General features: G+C 34.0%; 1 protein-coding gene across 1 annotated transcript; it reads left to right on the top strand.

The window, feature by feature from the left end:
* The first annotated feature begins 2,426 nt into the window (after positions 1-2,426).
* On the top strand, positions 2,427-5,759 carry LOC110018947 (phosphoribulokinase, chloroplastic). The gene is made up of 5 exons (XM_020716428.1): positions 2,427-3,083; positions 4,549-4,633; positions 4,742-4,826; positions 5,044-5,288; positions 5,374-5,759. The coding sequence occupies exons 1-5, from the start codon at positions 2,593-2,595 to the stop codon at positions 5,620-5,622; spliced, it is 1,155 nt and encodes a 384-aa protein (XP_020572087.1). The 5' UTR covers positions 2,427-2,592; the 3' UTR covers positions 5,623-5,759.
* The last annotated feature ends 14,150 nt before the right edge of the window (positions 5,760-19,909 follow it).

Genomic DNA, 19,909 nt, shown 5'->3' with positions numbered 1-19,909 from the left:
TAAACCCCCCCAAATGGAGCGCAACATAAGTTATATTTATTTAATCTGTAGCTTGTATCAAAAATCATGACATCCCCGAAACAATCATAATCCAGCCTACACAATCCATCACTCCAAAATATGCTTGTTAACCTACCAGACTCATCTGTTTGGAAATCCCAAGCAAACATGTTGTCCCCAGATTGCAAAAATTATATAATTATTTATATAATAATATATTATATATATTTATATCTAAGTTTAAATTAAACATCTCGTGTGGTAATGTGGTAAATACCTTCTTTTGTATGCATTTAGTTCTTGGTGCATGTTTGAATCCCACACTTTACATCTATTTTTTTCTAATTAATTTTTATGAGTAGCCAAACACGAACACGAGCTATTTCGAACGAGCCGAACAAGAGTCAAGCCTCAGCTCGCTCAAGCTCGACTCATTTACAGCCCTAGTTGTGATTACAATTTTCAAAATTTTTAATTAGTCCATTACCATAAAAATTTATCAAACATCAGTTAAATATTTGCAATAATATTTTCTCTATTGAATATAACGTAATTAGTCTAATTTTGATAGCCACTTCCATTATTAATATGGCCTACCTATTTTTGTTATAATAATTAGCCTCAATTTTTTATCTTCACTTTTTTTAAGTAAATAAAAGATAATTTGATTGGATGCTTCTTCCTCACTGTGACTCATGCTACTAAGAAACTTCTCTGCGATAGGATCATTGCAAACTTGTGTTGTTTTCATTTGATATTAATCATTTTTATTTTGTTAGAATGATAATAATGTCAAATTTATAACATATCAGCTAACTAAAACATATTTCAATAAACTATACATATGTTTGTCTCAAGAATACTAATTCATTAAGCACTACTAGTACTTATGATGAATTTAGTCATTTTTAGTTTGTTATATTATTCATTTATTAATAAATTTGTTATGTGCAAGTCCTATTTAATCATTTATATATATATATATATGTATAATTTACTACTTTAAATTTTAAGTTTTTATAACTACTTGAAATTCAAGTTACACACAAAAAACTAAATATAACATGCAAAACAACAATATTGATTACATATATCCTTCAATTGGACTTGAGGCTTTGCCAAGTGAGAAAGCTAAGGATTTCATTAAAATCAATATGCACATCCCAGAAGGCCATCTACTCATCAAATTCTATCATTTGAATTTATAAACATTATTCATGGTAACATTATAAAAAAAGATACATTTTTCCAACACATAAATCTTAAAATTTTGACGCTCTTTAGTGCTTAAAAAAATTATCACGATCATGTTTGTTTTTATCTATATTCTTTTATTGCAATAAAATTAACTTGTAGCTTATTATTATCTTACTTAATTATTCTAAATTGGTTAGTATTAATTTAAAAATATTCAATTTTTTTTTCCATTTATAAAATTATTTGTTAATCGTTTCGTAACACCAAGACTCACTTCATCTTGACCTTCAAAATTCAGGCTGAATGATGGCATCTCAACGTTTAATCATTCAAAATTTTAGCTTATTTATTTAACATTGAAAATACTTGTTCAATTAATATAAATTAATCAAGTACAAATCAAATCCACCTTTTAAAAAAATTTAATCAAATATATTTATGAACATATATGAGAAATCAAATCTCGAGTTCAAGCCTATGAACAATTTATAATAAAGCCAACACAAGTCCATCCAAGACATAGTCAGTTGGTGGACTCAATTTGATTACAATCCTTACTGAATCAAAATTAAAATCAACTCCCATCAATTCCAATTCATCACCATAGAGTTTGAAAATGAATTTATAATTTTCAATATTTATTCAACATGCTCTCTCCATGTAGTCATGTTTGGTCACCATAAACAATATTTTACTTTCTTTCTTATGCAAATTTTTAGCCTTTAAAAAGAGCTTATATTCTAATATCGTCCTTACGGTGCGTAGTACTGAGGGAATAATTCTTCTTTAAAAAGAGCTTATATTCTAATATCACCACATTCACATATTACCAAGTACCCTATCCTCTCTCCTTTTCTCCCAGCCCTTCATTCCCTCATCTTCAACCAACCATTACCAACATGCCACGTGTCATCACCATATCCTGAACGATGGCATAGCAGCCATGCTTTTTCTTCACCATAATTACATTCTCACCCACAAAAAGCTCAAACCATGAAAAATCCAATTTTTTTTAAAATTAAATTATTTATACATGACTAATGATTCCTCATCAAATACTTGATAAATCAATATATTGCAAGCTTGCCCCCGCTGGTCCTAGAGGAGATCTACTTAATAATTTCAAGCTCACTAAGTGCTAACTTTTAATACTTATGAATAAATCTGTTCAATATAAAATAATATATATAATTATATAATTATATATAATTAAAAGAAGAAGAGAGCAAAATCAATTCCCAACTCCTCCCAGTCCCAACTCGTTACCTCTGCTTCAGTTCAAAGAACAGAAACAAAAGTTGAAGAAGAAGAGGAGGAAGAAGAAGCGGGAGAGAGCAAAAGCAAACACTTTTCTGCTCCCTCTCTCCCTCTCTTCATCCATAAACAGCCATAAAAATGGCAGTTTGCACAGCCTACACCTCTCCTTCCCATCACCACTTCATCTTCTCCACTCACAGACCCAACAGAAGAATAATAACAGGAAAAATCTCATGCTCTTCAGAAACCAACACAGTAGTAATCGGCCTTGCTGCTGATTCAGGCTGCGGAAAGAGCACTTTCATGAGGAGACTCACCAGCGTTTTTGGAGGAGCAGCTGAGCCGCCAAAGGGAGGGAATCCAGATTCTAATACCCTGATAAGCAGCACTACCACTGTAATTTGCCTTGATGACTACCATTCTTTGGATAGAACAGGGAGGAAGGAGAAAGGGGTGACAGCTTTGGATCCCAGAGCCAATGATTTTGATCTTATGTATCAGCAAGTTAAGGATTTGAAGGAAGGGAAAGCTGTGGAGAAACCTATTTATAATCATGTTAGTGGTCTGCTTGATCCTCCTGAGCTTATCAGGCCTCCCAAGATCTTAGTTATTGAAGGTTTGCATCCAATGTGAGTTTTTCTTTGTTTTTTTATGAATTTGCAGCTTTATTTAACTTTTTTTTTAATTTATCTATACAAGTTCAGGGCATCCAGTTATGTAATTCTTACTGCAAACTCAGATTTTTAGAGTAGGAATTCTATCTGAAATGAATGATGGTTTTGATTAGAATTGTTTGAGGGGAAGAAGAAGGGGAAGAGGGAAAAAAAGGGCCTTTGGAAATCATATCCATTGATGATTTTTATTTCGGAAGATTTACTACTCGATTCCTATGTATTTACATAGCTAATACTTAAAAAATCAATTTTTATGTATTTGCCACTTTATCTATACATGAAAAAGCATATTTCACTTTTTCAAAATTTAAATAATGGTATTTTTTATGCGACATTAAAAAAATTATGGTGCACTTGTAAAAAGCAAATTGTAGGCATTAGACATGTAAATACAAAGGAATTGAATGTTATGCATGTGAATAGCCTTTTATTTTTATTTTCTTACCATTTATTGATGTATCTTTGATTTGCATGTTGCTTGCTAGATGAAAAGAAGACTTAAGTGTGGCTATTTTCAAAAACACTAATCAATGAAAGTGGTGGAGGCAGAGAGTTTTCCTAGTAAAGAGGCAAAAAAATAATTTTATTATTTAGAAGAGGGATGGTATCATTTTTTACTACTAAAAACTAAATAATTGAGCTCGTGCCACCCTCACATCAGCTCTCACTGAGGGGTGCAAAAACGTCAAGTTGAACTCGATGAGTTGAAGAGCCAAGTTCGAGTTGAATCCAACTTGATTTTTAGCTCTTGAGCTTACTCTTTTAAGAATTTCAATAAAATATATTTGCATTGAAACACAAAGTTAAAAAATAAAATATAATTTTTAGATTTCTTCCTTTTCTCAGTTGATTTGTTATCATATCTTCTATATATTTTTTGGGTACTATTATGAGTACATTTTCATAACTATTTTTATATATTCTCTTTTATAATAATGAGTTATGAGCCAACTCAAATTCATAAAATTAAAGTGTAACCTTGATTTATCAATCAAACACGAGCCATTTGCTTGACTTTGCTCGTCTGCAACCTCAAATTGCATCAATCAAGAAAAAAATATTACATATGTAGTCTGGATTCAAACTTCGTGTGCCATAATGTTGTACACTATTGTACACAACGTACAACAATATTGTACATGAAGTCCGAATGCATCCAGATTCCGCACATGATATTCTCCCTTGCAGCTACCCTTAGATATTATATTCCAAGATCTTCATTCACCAAATGTCTTTCTTCTCTTTCATTCATCTTTTAGGTGGTAGAATTTAACTCTTTCCATTATAAAAGTAAATTTATAATACTTTGTTCCAATCTCTCTCTCCCCACTAATTTTTTATGAACATTCATATATTACATATCCAACAATGATGAAATTCCCCAATATTTCAAAATTTTATCATATAACTTGATATTTAGGTATGATGCTCGTGTGAGAGAACTATTGGATTTCAGTATTTACTTGGATATTAGCAATGAGGTCAAATTTGCATGGAAAATTCAGGTCGGTTACTATCTCTTCCTCATTTGACTCATTCAGTCATCTCCCATATAAATTGTTTGCATTTAAAGAGCTCTTCTATCCATTATTCCTCTTTAAATTGTGTTGCAGAGAGACATGGCAGAGCGTGGACATAGCCTTGAAAGCATTAAAGCAAGCATTGAAGCTCGGAAACCAGATTTTAATGCTTATATTGGTATGTTATTCACCAACATATCTTGTGATTATGTCCTGTGAGACTAAATTAAACACTCTCGAGTAAATCTTAGTAACAACACTTTACTTAAAAATAGTAATAAATGAAGAATTATAGGCTTAATCTGTAAAAAGATGGTGAAGTACAGAACTGACTAATGCTAAATTACATGATTGGCACTTTACAACTCAAACAATGAATCTCTTGACATTATCAGATCCACAAAAGCAATACGCCGACTGCGTGATTGAGGTCTTGCCAACCCAACTGATCCCTGATGACAATGAAGGAAAGATTCTGAGGGTGAAGTTGGTGATGAAAGAAGGTGTTAAGCACTTCAGCCCAGTCTACCTCTTTGATGAAGGCTCCACCGTTTCATGGATACCCTGTGGAAGAAAACTCACCTGCTCCTATCCTGGCATCAAGTTCTTCTATGGACCTGACACCTACTTTGATCATGAGGTACCAGATTCATGATTTAAATTTCTGAAGATATTTGTTTCAGTGTTTCTGTTGCAAATTTAGCTTTTTTCTATTTGAATTTCAGGTTTCAGTGCTTGAAATGGATGGCCAATTTGATAGATTGGACGAGCTCATTTATGTTGAAAGTCATCTCAGCAGTTTATCGACCAAGTTTTATGGAGAGGTAACGCAGCAAATGCTGAAGCATTCAGACTTTCCAGGAAGTAACAATGGTACAGGTTTATTTCAAACAATCGTTGGTTTAAAGATTAGAGATTTATTTGAGCAGGTTATCACAGAGAATTCTTCTGCTCCAGCTGTATCTAAAGTTTGAATTAGTACTCTCTTTTAGTTTCTATGTTTTATGGTCTTACAATGAGAGGGGAGCGCAAAACTTGTTCATATTGAATGTAACAGGTTTCTGTAATATTGCAGGGAACATAAATTCAGTGATCTCTTGTTCTAAAGTGAGTTATTTGTATCTGTTCTTGAATTCCCACCATCATCTGTTATAAAATTGAAGTGATGTATAAAAAAAAAGACTAGAAAATCATGCAAATTTATGTAAAAATTTCTAGATGGAAAAAAAAATGCAAATTTATGTAAAAATTTCTAGATGGAAAAAATATATATATATATATTAGTAAAGACATATTGAATTACAAAGTGGAAAACTTATGGTTTGATTGCATCAGTGTTTTTTGCATACTAAAACTTAGTGAAAATATTACATAGAGATGGTTGAATCCAAATTTGTCTTGTGAGTCATGCCCAATGAACAGAGTGGTAAGAATCCAGAGGGAGAAATAGAGAGAGGGAGAAAGAGAAATAAAAGAGCACACAAACTTGTCCCGTAGAGGCGAATTAGGGTATTTCCGAGCTTTGTGACCCATTTTATACTTTATAGTTGAAGGGCTATAAAAGAAAAAAGAGAGATCTCCTTACAAAGTATAGATCTAAAGAGAAGATCTCAAAAGCCCTTTTAAAATATGTTGAACCTCTATTTATAGAAGATATAGGGTCATAAAGTAAAAGATTGCATATATATCACTGCTTTAATAAAGGATGATGCAAGATTTTATTGTCTATCGTGTCTTTTTATATTGGTAACATATTTTGTCCTCTCTTAATGTTCCTGGACTTTATGGCCAGTAGGTCCTTGAGTCGGTCTATCCTGCTTGTGTCGATTGGTTGAGAATCCAGTTGGCTTCGAGAGTAGTAGTTGGCCAGTCCTGGTGTGGCCAGTCGGCCTGCTTGTTCTGCAGTGATCTTTGTGAGAAGATCCCAACTTCCCTTTTAACATGTGTTGAGCCCCTATTTATAAGAGATAAAGGGTCATAAAGAGAAATATTACATATATACCCCTGCTTTAATGAGGGGGTTGCAGGACATTATTGTCTATTTTGTCTTTTTATATTTGTAACACATTTTTTCATCTTTTAATGTTCCTGAACTTTCCGTTCGGTAGGTCCTTGAGTCGGTCTATCGAGTTGGCGTTGGTTGGCTTTTCTGCCTAGATATGGGTTGGTCTTTACTCAGTTGGCTTCTAGAGTAGTAGTCGGTCAGACTTGGTGTGGCCAGTTGGCTTGCTTGTTTTGCGGTGATCTTTGTAAGAATTGTTAAGATCCTCATGTTGATATTTGTGAGATTTATGGGATTATTATACCTTTGTTCGATTGTTGAAGAGATTGTTTGATTTTGATGGGATAGACTGACACTTTCGTTGGTTGTCAGTCATACGTTCGGTTGATTGTTCTTCGGCCTGGTGGCCTTATGATTACTTAACTTTTCACTCAGAGAAATGTCCTTTTTGATTTGGACCATCATATTGTCTCAAGACTAATGCAAGCCATTTTTAGGCATGGGGGTGCGCGTGTGTGTATGGTACACTTAAATAGCGGGTCACACACTTGCGTCTTCTTATATGAAGAACCGAATCCCCGATCACTCGAACAGATTGAACCGGTCTATCCTCTTTTCTAATTTCCAAACATATTCGCTCACCGAGAATACCACTTCACCTTCGGACTTCTGTTATCTGAAGTGCTGCAATCTAGTTGGAAGCTACATCTGAACAACAATAAATATTTTTTTACAATTCTCGAGGCAAAACCTATCAATCGAGACGAATAACACTATCACATCATCAATCTCTAGTCATTCCCTCGAGCAGAAGTCTTAGCTTAATAAAGAACTCCTCATATATGAAAGAAGGGGGGAACATAGGAGGGAAGATCCTCTTCCGGAACTACTTCTTGGACCACCGGGGACTTCCTAGAGAGCTCTTCTACAATCCTTTCTCCGTATCTCCCTCCTCAAGCAGAAGGCTCTCAGGACCTTATACTAGATCATGTGATACTGTGAATCTACGGGACCTCACGTTTTAATATTTTGAAAGGTGTAGTGAGTGTGTATATCACACTCAGATCCTGAAGATAACATTCTCTTTTGCATCATTTCAAGATTGTAGAAAAAAATGATGAATGTAACAAGAGAATACGTAAATCAATAAATAAAAGAAATGAAAAATTAAGTGATGAAGGACGCGTCGGACTTATATGAAGCATCCCGAACTCGTTCTAGAACAAAAACTCATACGGATCGTCCAGGTCAGTGATTCGTGAAGAACATCCAGATGGAAGAACTATCGTAGCACAAAAAAAAACCTCCAAGAGCAGCAGATGAACAATATCCAGAAGTGTTGCCTTCTGAGACACCACAACAAGCAGTACGTCAAGCTGAGGCACAATAACGGGGAAAAATACCATTAGAGAGGCTAGCTCGTCCCAGAGAAAGTATGTCAACCCAGGAACAGTTAAGGGGGAGAGTCAAGAGAACACTCACTACAACACTCGAGCAAATATGAGCACGTCATTATGAAGAAAAATTCTCAGATCAGGAGGAATTAAGAACAGAGTCGACAAAAGAACCTAGGAAAAGACGGAGAAGATCCTTGTCATATTCACTCACTGATGATTCAAAAGAAAGGTCGCAAAGAAAACAGAGGCTTCTCTTCAATGATGGAAAAAGAAGGAGAAATGGGGGATATTTGGTTGCAAAAGAACCTTTCTCAAGTGAAATTTCAAAAGCGAAACTGCCAAAGAATTTTGAGATTCAAACATTGGAGTCTTATAAAGGAAAGTCTGATCTTGTAGGTCACATCTCCTCTTTCAATTCAAATGTCTGCTTGTTAAGGATAAACAACTTTGTAGGGCAAGATTCTCTCATCCTCTCTCTGACTTTTTGTTCGTTGAGGAAGGAAAGTACCTGCCTTCCAGAACTATTTAGATACAAGGGATTATTGGGATATATAGTCTGTCTAATATGAGTGTTCTTCAACCTTCAGGTACGAGCTATAAGAGAGAGAGAGAGGAGGTGCACCACCCTGTCGGAATTCAAGAGTGAGCTGAACCCGATCCCCTAATAACCTATAATCCTTAAGTTATTTTGGAGGGAAGAAAGTTCTCTCCACTCCTGAGTATGGAGGTTCATTCCACGTTAGAATCCAGAAGCAATAAATGAATTCAATAGGAATTGAAACCCCTTATTCAACATTCAACAAGCTAAAAGTTTTTTTAAAAGTTTTGGGTAGGAAATGTGATTCGAGCATCTGCACTCAAGTTGGACATCACTTTTCTTTTAACAATCAATGAAATAAAAAATCAATTAAATAATATGGACTTGTTGCAAGCCTCCAAAGTTGGAGAGGGGCTAGGACGAATTTCTTTTTATAGCCCCAGCAAACGTGATTCGTACAAATGTCTCGTAATTGCTTCTCTAACCCTGATATGAAAAATTTGTCAAAAAACTTATACTTTGAGCTTTTTCTAATATTTGGATATGACCTAATGAAGTAAGCATTTATTCTCAACATTACTGGACACACCCAACTCCCCAGGTAAATAGTTTTGAAACAAGATATTGTTCCTGTTTGCCCTGTTTTACTATACAGGTGATATCAGACGCCCCTTTGCGATCGTCAAATAAAGCAGAAAAAGAGATCCCAACGGCCAAGCAACGAAAACCCCCATTTGCACAAAAGACTCAATGAGTAGGCAGTGAGCCATCCCTAGGGCAAGCCTTGGTGGGTTCTCCATGAGGACAATGATAAGAACCCTTGAGTACCACTCATGATAGGCCTGATCCACCTTAGGCGACGACCGACCTTGAGAATGCAATAGCCTAACCCAGGAGTTAGTGAGACTTGTGTCAAAGTGTCAAAGGATTCATGAAAGAATGAAATTCAAATATTCGCACATAAGTCCATCTTTAGTGGGTTGACTCCCTCCTTTGCTCAATAAAAACAACTTATTGAGTGAAGGTTACCTCTAGAGCGAGTCTCAATGGGTGTCCCATAAAGATAGCGACGAGATCTGCTTATTATGCCTCATGAAAGGCCAGACCACTGGAAGGCGATGACCAAATGCACGAAGACGAGACTGAAAAATGACTAAAAAAAACACATAATTAGTAGGTTAAAATTCTACAATGGCACGAAAAGTGTCTATTCATACATTACAAATAAAAAAATTCAATAACAATGACACAGAGTATATATACATATATATTCTTAATCATCATAAGATTCCTCATCATCTTCTTTGAATCTTTGCATTTTGTACAAATTGTCAATGGATGGATCCAAGCAGCCTTTAGCTATTGCCATCCTCAAGATTTGTCGAAGCCTTTCTGCTCAAGATTGTCCATCATCAATTCTGCATATTTGGATGTGTTGGGAAGTTCTTTGAGGAATTCTTCCTTTTGTCTTCTTATTTTCTTAAGGATTCCTCCACCTTTCTGAACTATGAAAAGAGTCATCCTCCCCGTTTCCCTCTGGGAAGCGCTCCATCATATCAATAAGATGATCAAGTTTTCTCCACTCCAGAGGTAGGACATTGGCTCGAACAAAAGCATTGAGCAACGATCTCATTGCTGACTCATCGCTTTGACTTCCGCAAATGCGTGAGAAGCAAGATAGCTAGAGATCACCTCTTCATCGATTTTAGATACTGCAGAGCTCTTCTCTAAGTATCTGAATTGGGTTCCAAGGTTTTCAACTTCTCCTTGTATATTAAGTGGCATCTCTTTCTCCTGATCTAGCTGGGTCTGAAAGGCTTCGACATTTGCAAACGTTTTGAAAGAGCCACTTGTCTTATTTCATAAGTGTATGGAAATGAGATTAATTATGGTGCATGAAAAAAGAAAGCACGAAAATCATTATGGTAGACATAAAAAGGAAAATAATCCAAGAGGTACATAATAATCAAACCTGAGTCAATTAGTCCTTGTAATACTCCCTGATCCAATCTATTCAATATAAGCTTTTCGTAGATCTCCCTCATTCAATTACACCCAATCTATCCTCATAACTGCTCAAAACGCACAAGAAACAATCCCAGGACACTTGTCCAAGGAAAACCAATGGAGAAATCTCTAGTATTGACAAAGTTTCCACTAAAATCTGAAGAGAAGCGACCTCCATAGTGCCAAAGTCCCTTAATCATCTCCTAACATCTCCTTATATAGCTCTTGCCAAAATCACTATGAAATACCTTCTTAAATCCAGCCTGGTCGGGTCACAGCATAGCTACGCTCATGGTCGGCGTAGTTACATCAAGGCTTGCGTAGTTATGATAATGTCACCTCAACAGAGCACCTGACGTAACTACACTCAAGTCCGGTGTAAATAAATCAATCTTTTAAGTAGGGTAAATTGTTATATTGGTTACAATGTGTCAGGAACCCCTAAAAACTGGAAAATACATCAAATACATCATTCACAAGCATAAAATCATGATAAATAGGAAATAAAGTAGGGTATTTAAAGCAAGAATATCACATAAATTTATATTGTTTTAAATCCTCCAAACTCAATTATTTATTGCCCTTAAGTAATTGCATATCTAGCTGTGACTCAAATGTTGTTCGTAGCTCTCATGTGAGACTTCCTCATTCTCTAATGAGATTACATAAATGTAATGATAAAAAACATGCAAATATCATTTCATGGTTAGAATTTCGTTAGTTTTTAATAACATGACCATTTCTTTAATTATTATCTTGTTGAGCCTAAGCAGATCTCAAAACATTTAATCTGGAGTGATTGAAATAATTTTATTTCTCAAGGATATTCTTAAATCAATTAATAGTCAAATAACAAATCCACAATTACTTAAGTTTTTTCTAAATATAATATCATATGAATCTCATTCAGAGAATCTTTAATTCTTATTAACTAGAAAAGAACTTAGACAATAATTTTTAATTTCCATGCTTAGCTCAAGCTTTTCTCAGGAATACTGGCCATATTCGTTTTGATTTTTTTTTTTTTTTGGATTGTGCACTTAACATATTATTTTATTTTATTTTTATTTTCTTCTTTTTTCAATTCCACTAAGAATCAACTATATTTGATTAGGTTCATTTTTTTTGAGATTTTGAATATCTAATTTCACTTAATTAATAATTCTCAAATTCTTCTTAATGTGAACCATAAAATATTCTAATCCATTCAAAAATCAAAACTTAATTAAACTGGTTGAGTTGAAAAGTAAAAGGCCTGAAGTATCTATGATTAACTAATTATATTTAATTACATATTTTTAATTATTCCAAGTCCTTTAAAAGTTCAGGTAGAAGTTGTTAAAGTGAATGACTCAGTTATAAAAACATTTATTTTAATTCCCCTTTAATGAGTATTCATAGTTATGATGAAGTCACTATTGCAAGGTGCAATCAAGTGCTCGGCTATGTAAGTTACTCTTAGATAAGTGTACATGTATAGCTCTCTCTCTCCTCCAAGCTTATTCTTTATCCTATGCATGCCACAAGAAAAAATATAGTAAATGAAAAGAGCATAGCATGTAATAATAGATAATCTAATACTAGAAAAGTTAGTATAGCAAATAATAACACATAGAGATTGATGAGTATAACATAGAAAATTTCATAAAAGATTAGTCGACATTAAAGCATATGCATGAAAAGTCCAAATGTGATAATTCCAATCAAATGAGATAATAATTCCACCAAAACTAACATGAATCTTGCATAAGCATAGCAACAAAAAATACTTAAAACAAATTTAACACAAATTCAAAGCAAATTTCAAAACAAATGTAAAGTAAAAACATGCTCAAAATATAAGTTAATGATTTGGTTGTCGTTTAAGAAGTGTTTGATTTAACATTCCAAGCCTGACCCATGGTCATATCAAACCTAAAAGTTTTTCTCCATGATCAAATTCCTATTTTAGTAATCCTCGATTAATCGGTCAATCCTTTATTTATCTTGAAGTTTTCTCTAATTTCGGTATCATAATTTCTTGCAACTTTTCACTTTTGATTTGGTAACATTCTTCCAGAGAATATATAGAGGGTTGATTCAATTATAGTTCATAAGAGCATTTTTAGATCAAGAACTCTCCCATCTAACACCCCGTTTTACATATAAGTATTTACCCCACTATTTATAAGAAATAGTTACTCTTGTCCTCCCTAAGGTGTGACTCAAGATTTCTTAAGTCTATGGCTTGAAATTCACCAAGCTCTTCAGGCTCGGGATCTAACTATACAAGAATACTCTCCTTCCTAGGGGTGTCTTCCCAATCCTCCCCATTGTTTAGTATAATAACATACACTTCCACCTTATCTCCTTCTACATGCTTCACTTCTATGTGATTGGGTAATGTCCCTTCGGGACCATTGCTTAAAAGGTTAGTTAATTGCCCAATTTGATTTTCTAGGTTTCTCATAGCTGTAAATTGGCTTTGTAATAGGTTTCCCATGTTTATTATGAAAACTTCAAAAGACAATTCATCCTTGCTAATTTGGGGATTATAAGTGAGTCCAAATGGATAATTTTTTATAAAGTTGTCACTACCTTGGTTATTCCAATTTTCTACAAGATTGGCTTGAATGCTTTCTTAATACGGGTTTCCTACACTTAGGTTATTATTGTTATAATTGAAGTCTAGGTAGTTCATCAAACCGGGGTTGTAGGTGTTGGACTATGAGTGATTGAACCTAGTTCCTATGTCATCCAAAGAAGTGGTGTTAGAATCACCTACTAGTCAATAAACTATTTCATCACTAGGTAGAGATCTCTATACAAAATTCATTCGTAAGTTGTCTACTCTTCTCGACATTTCAACAATTTGTGAGGATATGATAGTCAACATATCAGTCTTATGCCATTAGCTCCCTTTTTAAGGGTGACTCTCTCAGATAACCATTGAAATTTGCTCGTAGTTATTTTCTCAATGTGTAAGTAAGAATCCTCATATGGTTTGAACATAAGGGACCTCCAGCTATGCCATCTATAATTAATCTCAAAGATCCCACTGCCACATTGTAGAATATTTGGACAATCAGCCTGTCAGGTAAGACATGGTGTGAACACTCCATAATTAGTTCTTAAACTTTTCTCAAACTTCATAAATATTCTCTCCATCTAATTAGGTGAAGGAAATGATGTCTTTTCTAAGTTTGAATGTCTTGAATAGAGGAAAGCATTAGGCCAGTATTTTTTTGGGTTAAGTTGCTCCAGGTAGTAATTGATCCTGATACTAAGGAGTATAACCACCTCTTGGTTTTATCCTTAAGTAAGAAAGAGAATAACATTAATCTAAAGCACTATCAGAGACACCGCTTAAACTTGATGGAAACACATAGTTCTAATAAACTAGCCAAATGGAGGTACGAGTTTTCTAAAGATGATCCGCCAAACTAGTAGGTTTGAATCATTAGGATAAACTTAGGTTTAAGTTCAATGGAAGGAGAATCTATAGCAAAACAATTAAGGCTTGTGTGAATTCCTACTATCGAAGGGTTGACATACTCTTTAAGGGGTTTAAGATGATTTTTTTGGGTGTTTGTCATTTCTATGTGTTGGAATATTTTATTTTATTTTATTTTATTAGATATAAAAATAAGAAAAATAATGTAGAAAACAAAAATATTAAGGGAAAGAAAATTTCAAATTTAGACTAATTAGTATTTCAACTAAATTCTCCTAAAGTTGAAAATGTTTACTCCTTTCTTTGGCGATGTCGCAAAAAACTTGATGCCCAAAATTGTAGTAAAGTAAGTCAGTCAATCACCTAAATATACTCATCGATCAAGTAATATAATATTATGAGTCCACATATTAATCCCACGAGGAAAGTTATCAATAGATTTCTAATAAGGGATTTTCTAGTTTACTAAACTATTATGCTTGGTTTAAATGTTCTTTTTTCATATATGAAAGAATCTAAATCCTAACAAATAATGAAGAAAACTAAACTAAATTTTGTTAAATTTTTTAGGATTGAAAGATTCATACTTCCATGACGTTGGTGTAGTGTTTTCTCGATATTTTTCTATGAAACCCCAAGCTATTATTAACAACTAGAAACATGTCCTCCTTAGTTTATATATATACCATAAGAAAATTTAGAAACTATAATACAGTTAAGGGAGCCTAACCATGTAGTGTTTTCCAAGAATCCTCTAGTTCCATATATGGTTTACAATTTTCTAATAACAATATTTCTATTACACTTTGTTCTTATGTTTTAACCTACTTATTCCTCTAAGAAAATGTTAGGATTACTAGATCACATGAAATTTTAATATTCTATTGAATTGCATTCAAAGTAAATCAAGGCCAAAAAGTTAACATGTCAACAGATGAAATCAGTGTTTTCCAAGAATCCTCTAGTTCCATATATGGTTTACAATTTTCTAATAACAATATTTCTATTACACTTTGTTCTTATGTTTTAACCTACTTATTCCTCTAAGAAAATGCTAGGATTACTAGATCACATGAAATTTTAATATTTTATTGAATTGGATTCAAAGTAAATCAAGGCCAAAGAGTTAACATGTCAACAGATGAAATTCATGCACAAAAAAGTTGTCTAGAGAACAAAATTCAATGAAGAAATATTGAGAGAACCAAATGTCTTACATCACAGAAGTATGAAAATGAGATTAATCACAACGCATGAGAAAAGAAAGCACGCGAATTTTTTATTTTGGGCATAAAAAGAAAAATATTGTAATAGATATAGAAAACTCAAACATTTGCTAATCATTCCTTGCAGTACACTATGATCCTCTCTAGTCAATATAAGCTATTCGTATATATACCTTATATAATTGCACTCAATATTTCCTCACAACCTCTCCAAGCTCATAAGAAATAATTCTAAGAGTCTTTCCCAAGGAAAACCATTGGATAAAACCCTAAGGTTGACAAAACACCACTAAAACCTAAACAAAAGCATCTACCATAGTAACCTAGAGTTCCTTAATCATTCCCTAGTATCTCCTTATAGTTATTGCCAAAATATCCATGAATCATCTTGCCAAATCACGCATGGTCAGGTTAAAGCGTAGCTATGCCCGTGGTTGGCATAGTTACACCAATGTCCACATAATTATGTCGCCTCACAAGAGGACCAGGCATAATAGCGCTCAAGTCCGATGTAATAACTGGTGTAATTACTCCGTCCCTCTATGTTAGGTGATTTCATGTTCTGGCTCCGTAACACGTTGGGAATCCCTAGAACCTATAAAATACAACAAACATACCCTTCACAAGAATAAAATCAAGATACATATAAAATAGAATAGGGCATTTATTATAGGGAAATCATGTGAATTTATGTGGTATCACTGATAGATCATGATTTATTAAATAAAATGTAATATTCACTCCTTCTGCCCATAACTATTTTGACAAGCTTGTATGTAACTTCATGCCACTGGCATGCTCTGTGATGGTTTTATTCATGCACTCACCCAAATCATTTTATTGTTGTGTCCTTGAAACTTTGAACTCATGCCTGATTCATTTTTATGCACAATAGCTCTTGAACCTCTTAGCATGTTACACACCACCATCATTTGATCCGAGAGAATTCAACCTCAAGTCTGTCTTTTTCTGGACCACAACCTTTCACTTCTTAAGCACATTAAACACATCAGACTTATGTTTCAAGAAGCACCCATACCTCTTTGGTGTGGTCGTCAATGAACGTGACAAAATATTGATATCCTCAGATCGACTAAAATGGAGTAGGATCATATACATCTGTATGCACTAAATCTAGTTCTTTGGACTCCACTTTTGACCCACTTTTAGAAAAGCTAATCTTATTTTGATTTTCATAAAAAATAATTTTAAAAAATGTAACTCTATAGACTTTAACTTTGAATTTTATTCTTAGAAAGTAGGTACTTTATACTTTTCTCACTCATATGACCAAGCATTCGGTGCCAAAAATCAGCATCAATCTTTGTTATAACTACAACAATGGATTTAGACATCTCGTTGATTAGGAAAAGAGTGTCTTCATTGTTTCCACGAGTTGTAATCATTGCCTCTCTGACCAACTTTCACCTGTGAAAGCAGTCACAAACCCTAACATTACAAGCTAGCTCACATAAATTATTATTATTTTTTCAAACATAAAACACTTCTAACTTTATTATTAAGCTTTAGACTGATCTATTTTGAACCCGATATCAAAACCACTCTTTCTAACAATACTGCAAGTGTTATTGTCTCTCAATACATCTTCTTTAGATCGATACGAATGTGTTTGGGCAAATATGAAAAGATACAAATGAATTTACTATCCAAGATTTAGTACTATCTAAATACAAAATTAGGTAGTCACCTTAGATTTCATTTGTGGAGACATTTGTAGAAAGCTTTCTATTTGAACCTCCACAACTAATCTTTTTCATAACTTTGAAGTCATTTTAAAGTGTTATTTCTTCTCGCTATTCCAACATTCACCTCTTTTATTTCCACTTTCTGAAATGAAAACTTTTTCTCCTAGAATTGAAACTTTTTTTTCTTGTATTTCTATCCAGATTTATTCCTCTATGTTCAACATTTTGGGTAGGATTTGAAGTTTCACCTCTCACTTTTTGTGAATTTCTTCATTCAACTCCAACCCTATAATGTCGTCAAGGCTTAACTTCATATGATCTGAAGCACTACTCATTGGAGTGACTAGTCCATTCTAGTTGTCTAACAATGATGATAAAAATAATAGTGTCTTAACCTCGTCATTAAACTTGAAGCCCTTAGAGCGCAGCTGATTTGACATAATATTAAAATTATACAAATGTTTAGCCACCAAACACCATCAACTATTTTCATATTGAACAATATCTCATTAAAAAGACATTATTTGAAGTACAGGGCTTCTCGTACATTCTTGCTAGTGCAATCATGAGATCCATCATAGTCTTCTCATTCATGATATTGAAAGCAACAAACAAGGAAAGTGAAAGTCGAATCAAACTTAGGGTTGTTCGATTAAACACTTCTCATTCTTTCAGAGTCATCAATTCAAGCCTCTTAATGACTCATTCCAGTGGCAAATTTTTTACTTTATATATATAACAAAGCTTAAATATGTATTTTCCAGAAGGCAGGTTTGAACATTCGAACTGCTCCATGTATCTTGCTACGTTGGTCATTTCTCACACTGAAATCAAAGATTTTCCCTTCTCTGATACCACTTTTAATGGACTTAAGATAAATGTGGAACATCAATTTGAGAGAATCATAACAAAATACTTTGATAGAAGCACACATATAATAATCTTAGCAAAATATGTAAAACACACCAATATTTAATATAGAAAAACTTGAGAATGGGAAAAACTATGGAGCCACACCAACCCAAATAATTCACTATGAGAATAATGAGAATGAACATATTACAAGCATTCGAGTTTCTATACTCTCTTGAAATTTAAATAATACTTTGGGATGCTCCTTCCTTCTTTTCGACACAAGAGAAAATCGCAAATGACACACACTAAACGTTCGTTTCCACAAAGATGTTTTTCACGTACAAAACAAAGATAAATCTTCACACACGATAAACAAAACCCATTTATCACATTGAAATCAAAGCTTTTAAATCTCGAACGAAGGAAAAAGTTGCTTCTGGCACCCGGCCCCCACCCGCAAACACTGGGTTTCATGACACTCGGCTTTTTTAGTAGCCCGGTAGCGGTTGCGCGCTCTTCGGGATCAAATTTCCTCCTTCGGAACTTTTGGATGGGTCATGGGGTGTCCAGCTAGGCACTAGTAGGGGTGTCAAAAATTAACCCAACTTGCCAAGTCGACTCGAGCCCATCACAAAAAATTTGGGTTCCGTTTGACCGTAATAATCTTTTGTCAAGTTCAAGCTAATATGCTAAACAATTAATTTTTGGAATAGGGTAAGAGTTGACCCACCAACCCTAAAATGATCTGCCAACCTTGAATTAACTTGAAATCAACCCAAAAACTCAAAATTGACCCAAAATTAAACCAATTTAAACTCAAAAAACTATTGTTCCTTATTTTAAATGTGTTATACAGTAGAATCAGGTTGACAGATTGAAGGCAAGTCAGACTAAGGTTGAGATTTTTACCCGTATAATATTCATGTCATGTTTGGGTCAAATCTATTTAGGTCTGGACAGTTTTGAGTCGGATATAAACTCGACCCGCTGAATCGAATTAACCCCCATAGGCACAGGGTTGTTCAGTGCAGGTGCATGGGATGATTTTTTTCTTAACGCAATCAACCTCCACAATCAGCTGTTTTCTGATTTTTTAGAACTAATTCATCCATAAATCATTAAAATAAAGCCAACTTCAATATTATTTAAAACACAACTAAGCACAAAATGCTTTGAAATCTCATATTGTGAAAGACAATATGATGAATGACTATTCAATGCCCATTCTTTTGTTACTTCACAAAATCATAGCCAACGGTGGCATCAAGTTTAGTAACACAAAACTAAAAATTGCAAGGAAAGCAAAACAATGCTTTCTTCTAACTCCATGATAAAACACTAATCTGTGTTTCCATTTAATCAAAATAACATCAAAATAAAGGTTACAAAGTTAAAAAGGCACACACTAATAACTAGAAAAAAAAGAAATAGCAACTAATACCCTCACATTTTATGCTATTTGATAATCTTAGATTTATTACAAAATCTTGCCCACCGATGATTCTTCAAATCAACGACACGAGAGAGGTCATGACCTTCACCAGCAAGTGTGTGAAGAAGCTTCATATAAGCACCATATGTCATCACCCCACTCACAAGTAGAGCTCTTGGCAACGAAGGACTCAAAGAACTGAATGGGAGAGAATACTTTGGCAATCTAGTTGTGCAACATACTAATGTGTAGACCTTGAAATTTTTCTTTTGTGCAACATACAATTGTTTTGAATTTTTCTTCTGGCTCTAACTATACTTTGAAATTTTTTAGGTGTAGTATCAACAACTGAAGGATGCTCAGAGTCAGAGGTTATGAGAAGCTCCTATCTTTAGTGCCTAATTTAATCACTATGATTTTGACATGTAGGGATAAGAAGGAAAAGATCTATGACTTGGATTTACAGGGACTCACCATGAACAACACTCCTATACAGGGACCCACCATGAACAACACTCCTACTCTGGTAATAGCTTCGCATCCATTAAGTTGAAGCATGTAGGCAGGTCCCGACATTAATCGTCGGTGACATATAGGCTTGATTCATCGCTCAACTCAATGAGATGAAGGCAATGATGGAGAGCAGGATGTTGGAGGTGTGTCGT

Source organism: Phalaenopsis equestris, unplaced genomic scaffold (genome assembly GCF_001263595.1).
Source record: "Phalaenopsis equestris unplaced genomic scaffold, ASM126359v1 Scaffold000036, whole genome shotgun sequence".
NCBI classification, from domain to species: domain Eukaryota; kingdom Viridiplantae; phylum Streptophyta; class Magnoliopsida; order Asparagales; family Orchidaceae; genus Phalaenopsis; species Phalaenopsis equestris.
This window is presented reverse-complemented; position numbering and strand designations above follow the sequence as displayed.

Bases quoted from the DNA above. Each gene is read 5' to 3' on its own strand.
- LOC110018947 (XM_020716428.1), top strand. From the start codon at position 2,593: ATGGCAGTTTGCACAGCCTACACCTCTCCTTCCCATCACCACTTCATC. The intron at 4,634-4,741 runs GTCGGTTACTAT...ATTGTGTTGCAG, and splicing joins AATTTGCATGGAAAATTCAG to AGAGACATGGCAGAGCGTGG. The intron at 4,827-5,043 runs GTATGTTATTCA...TGACATTATCAG, and splicing joins AGATTTTAATGCTTATATTG to ATCCACAAAAGCAATACGCC.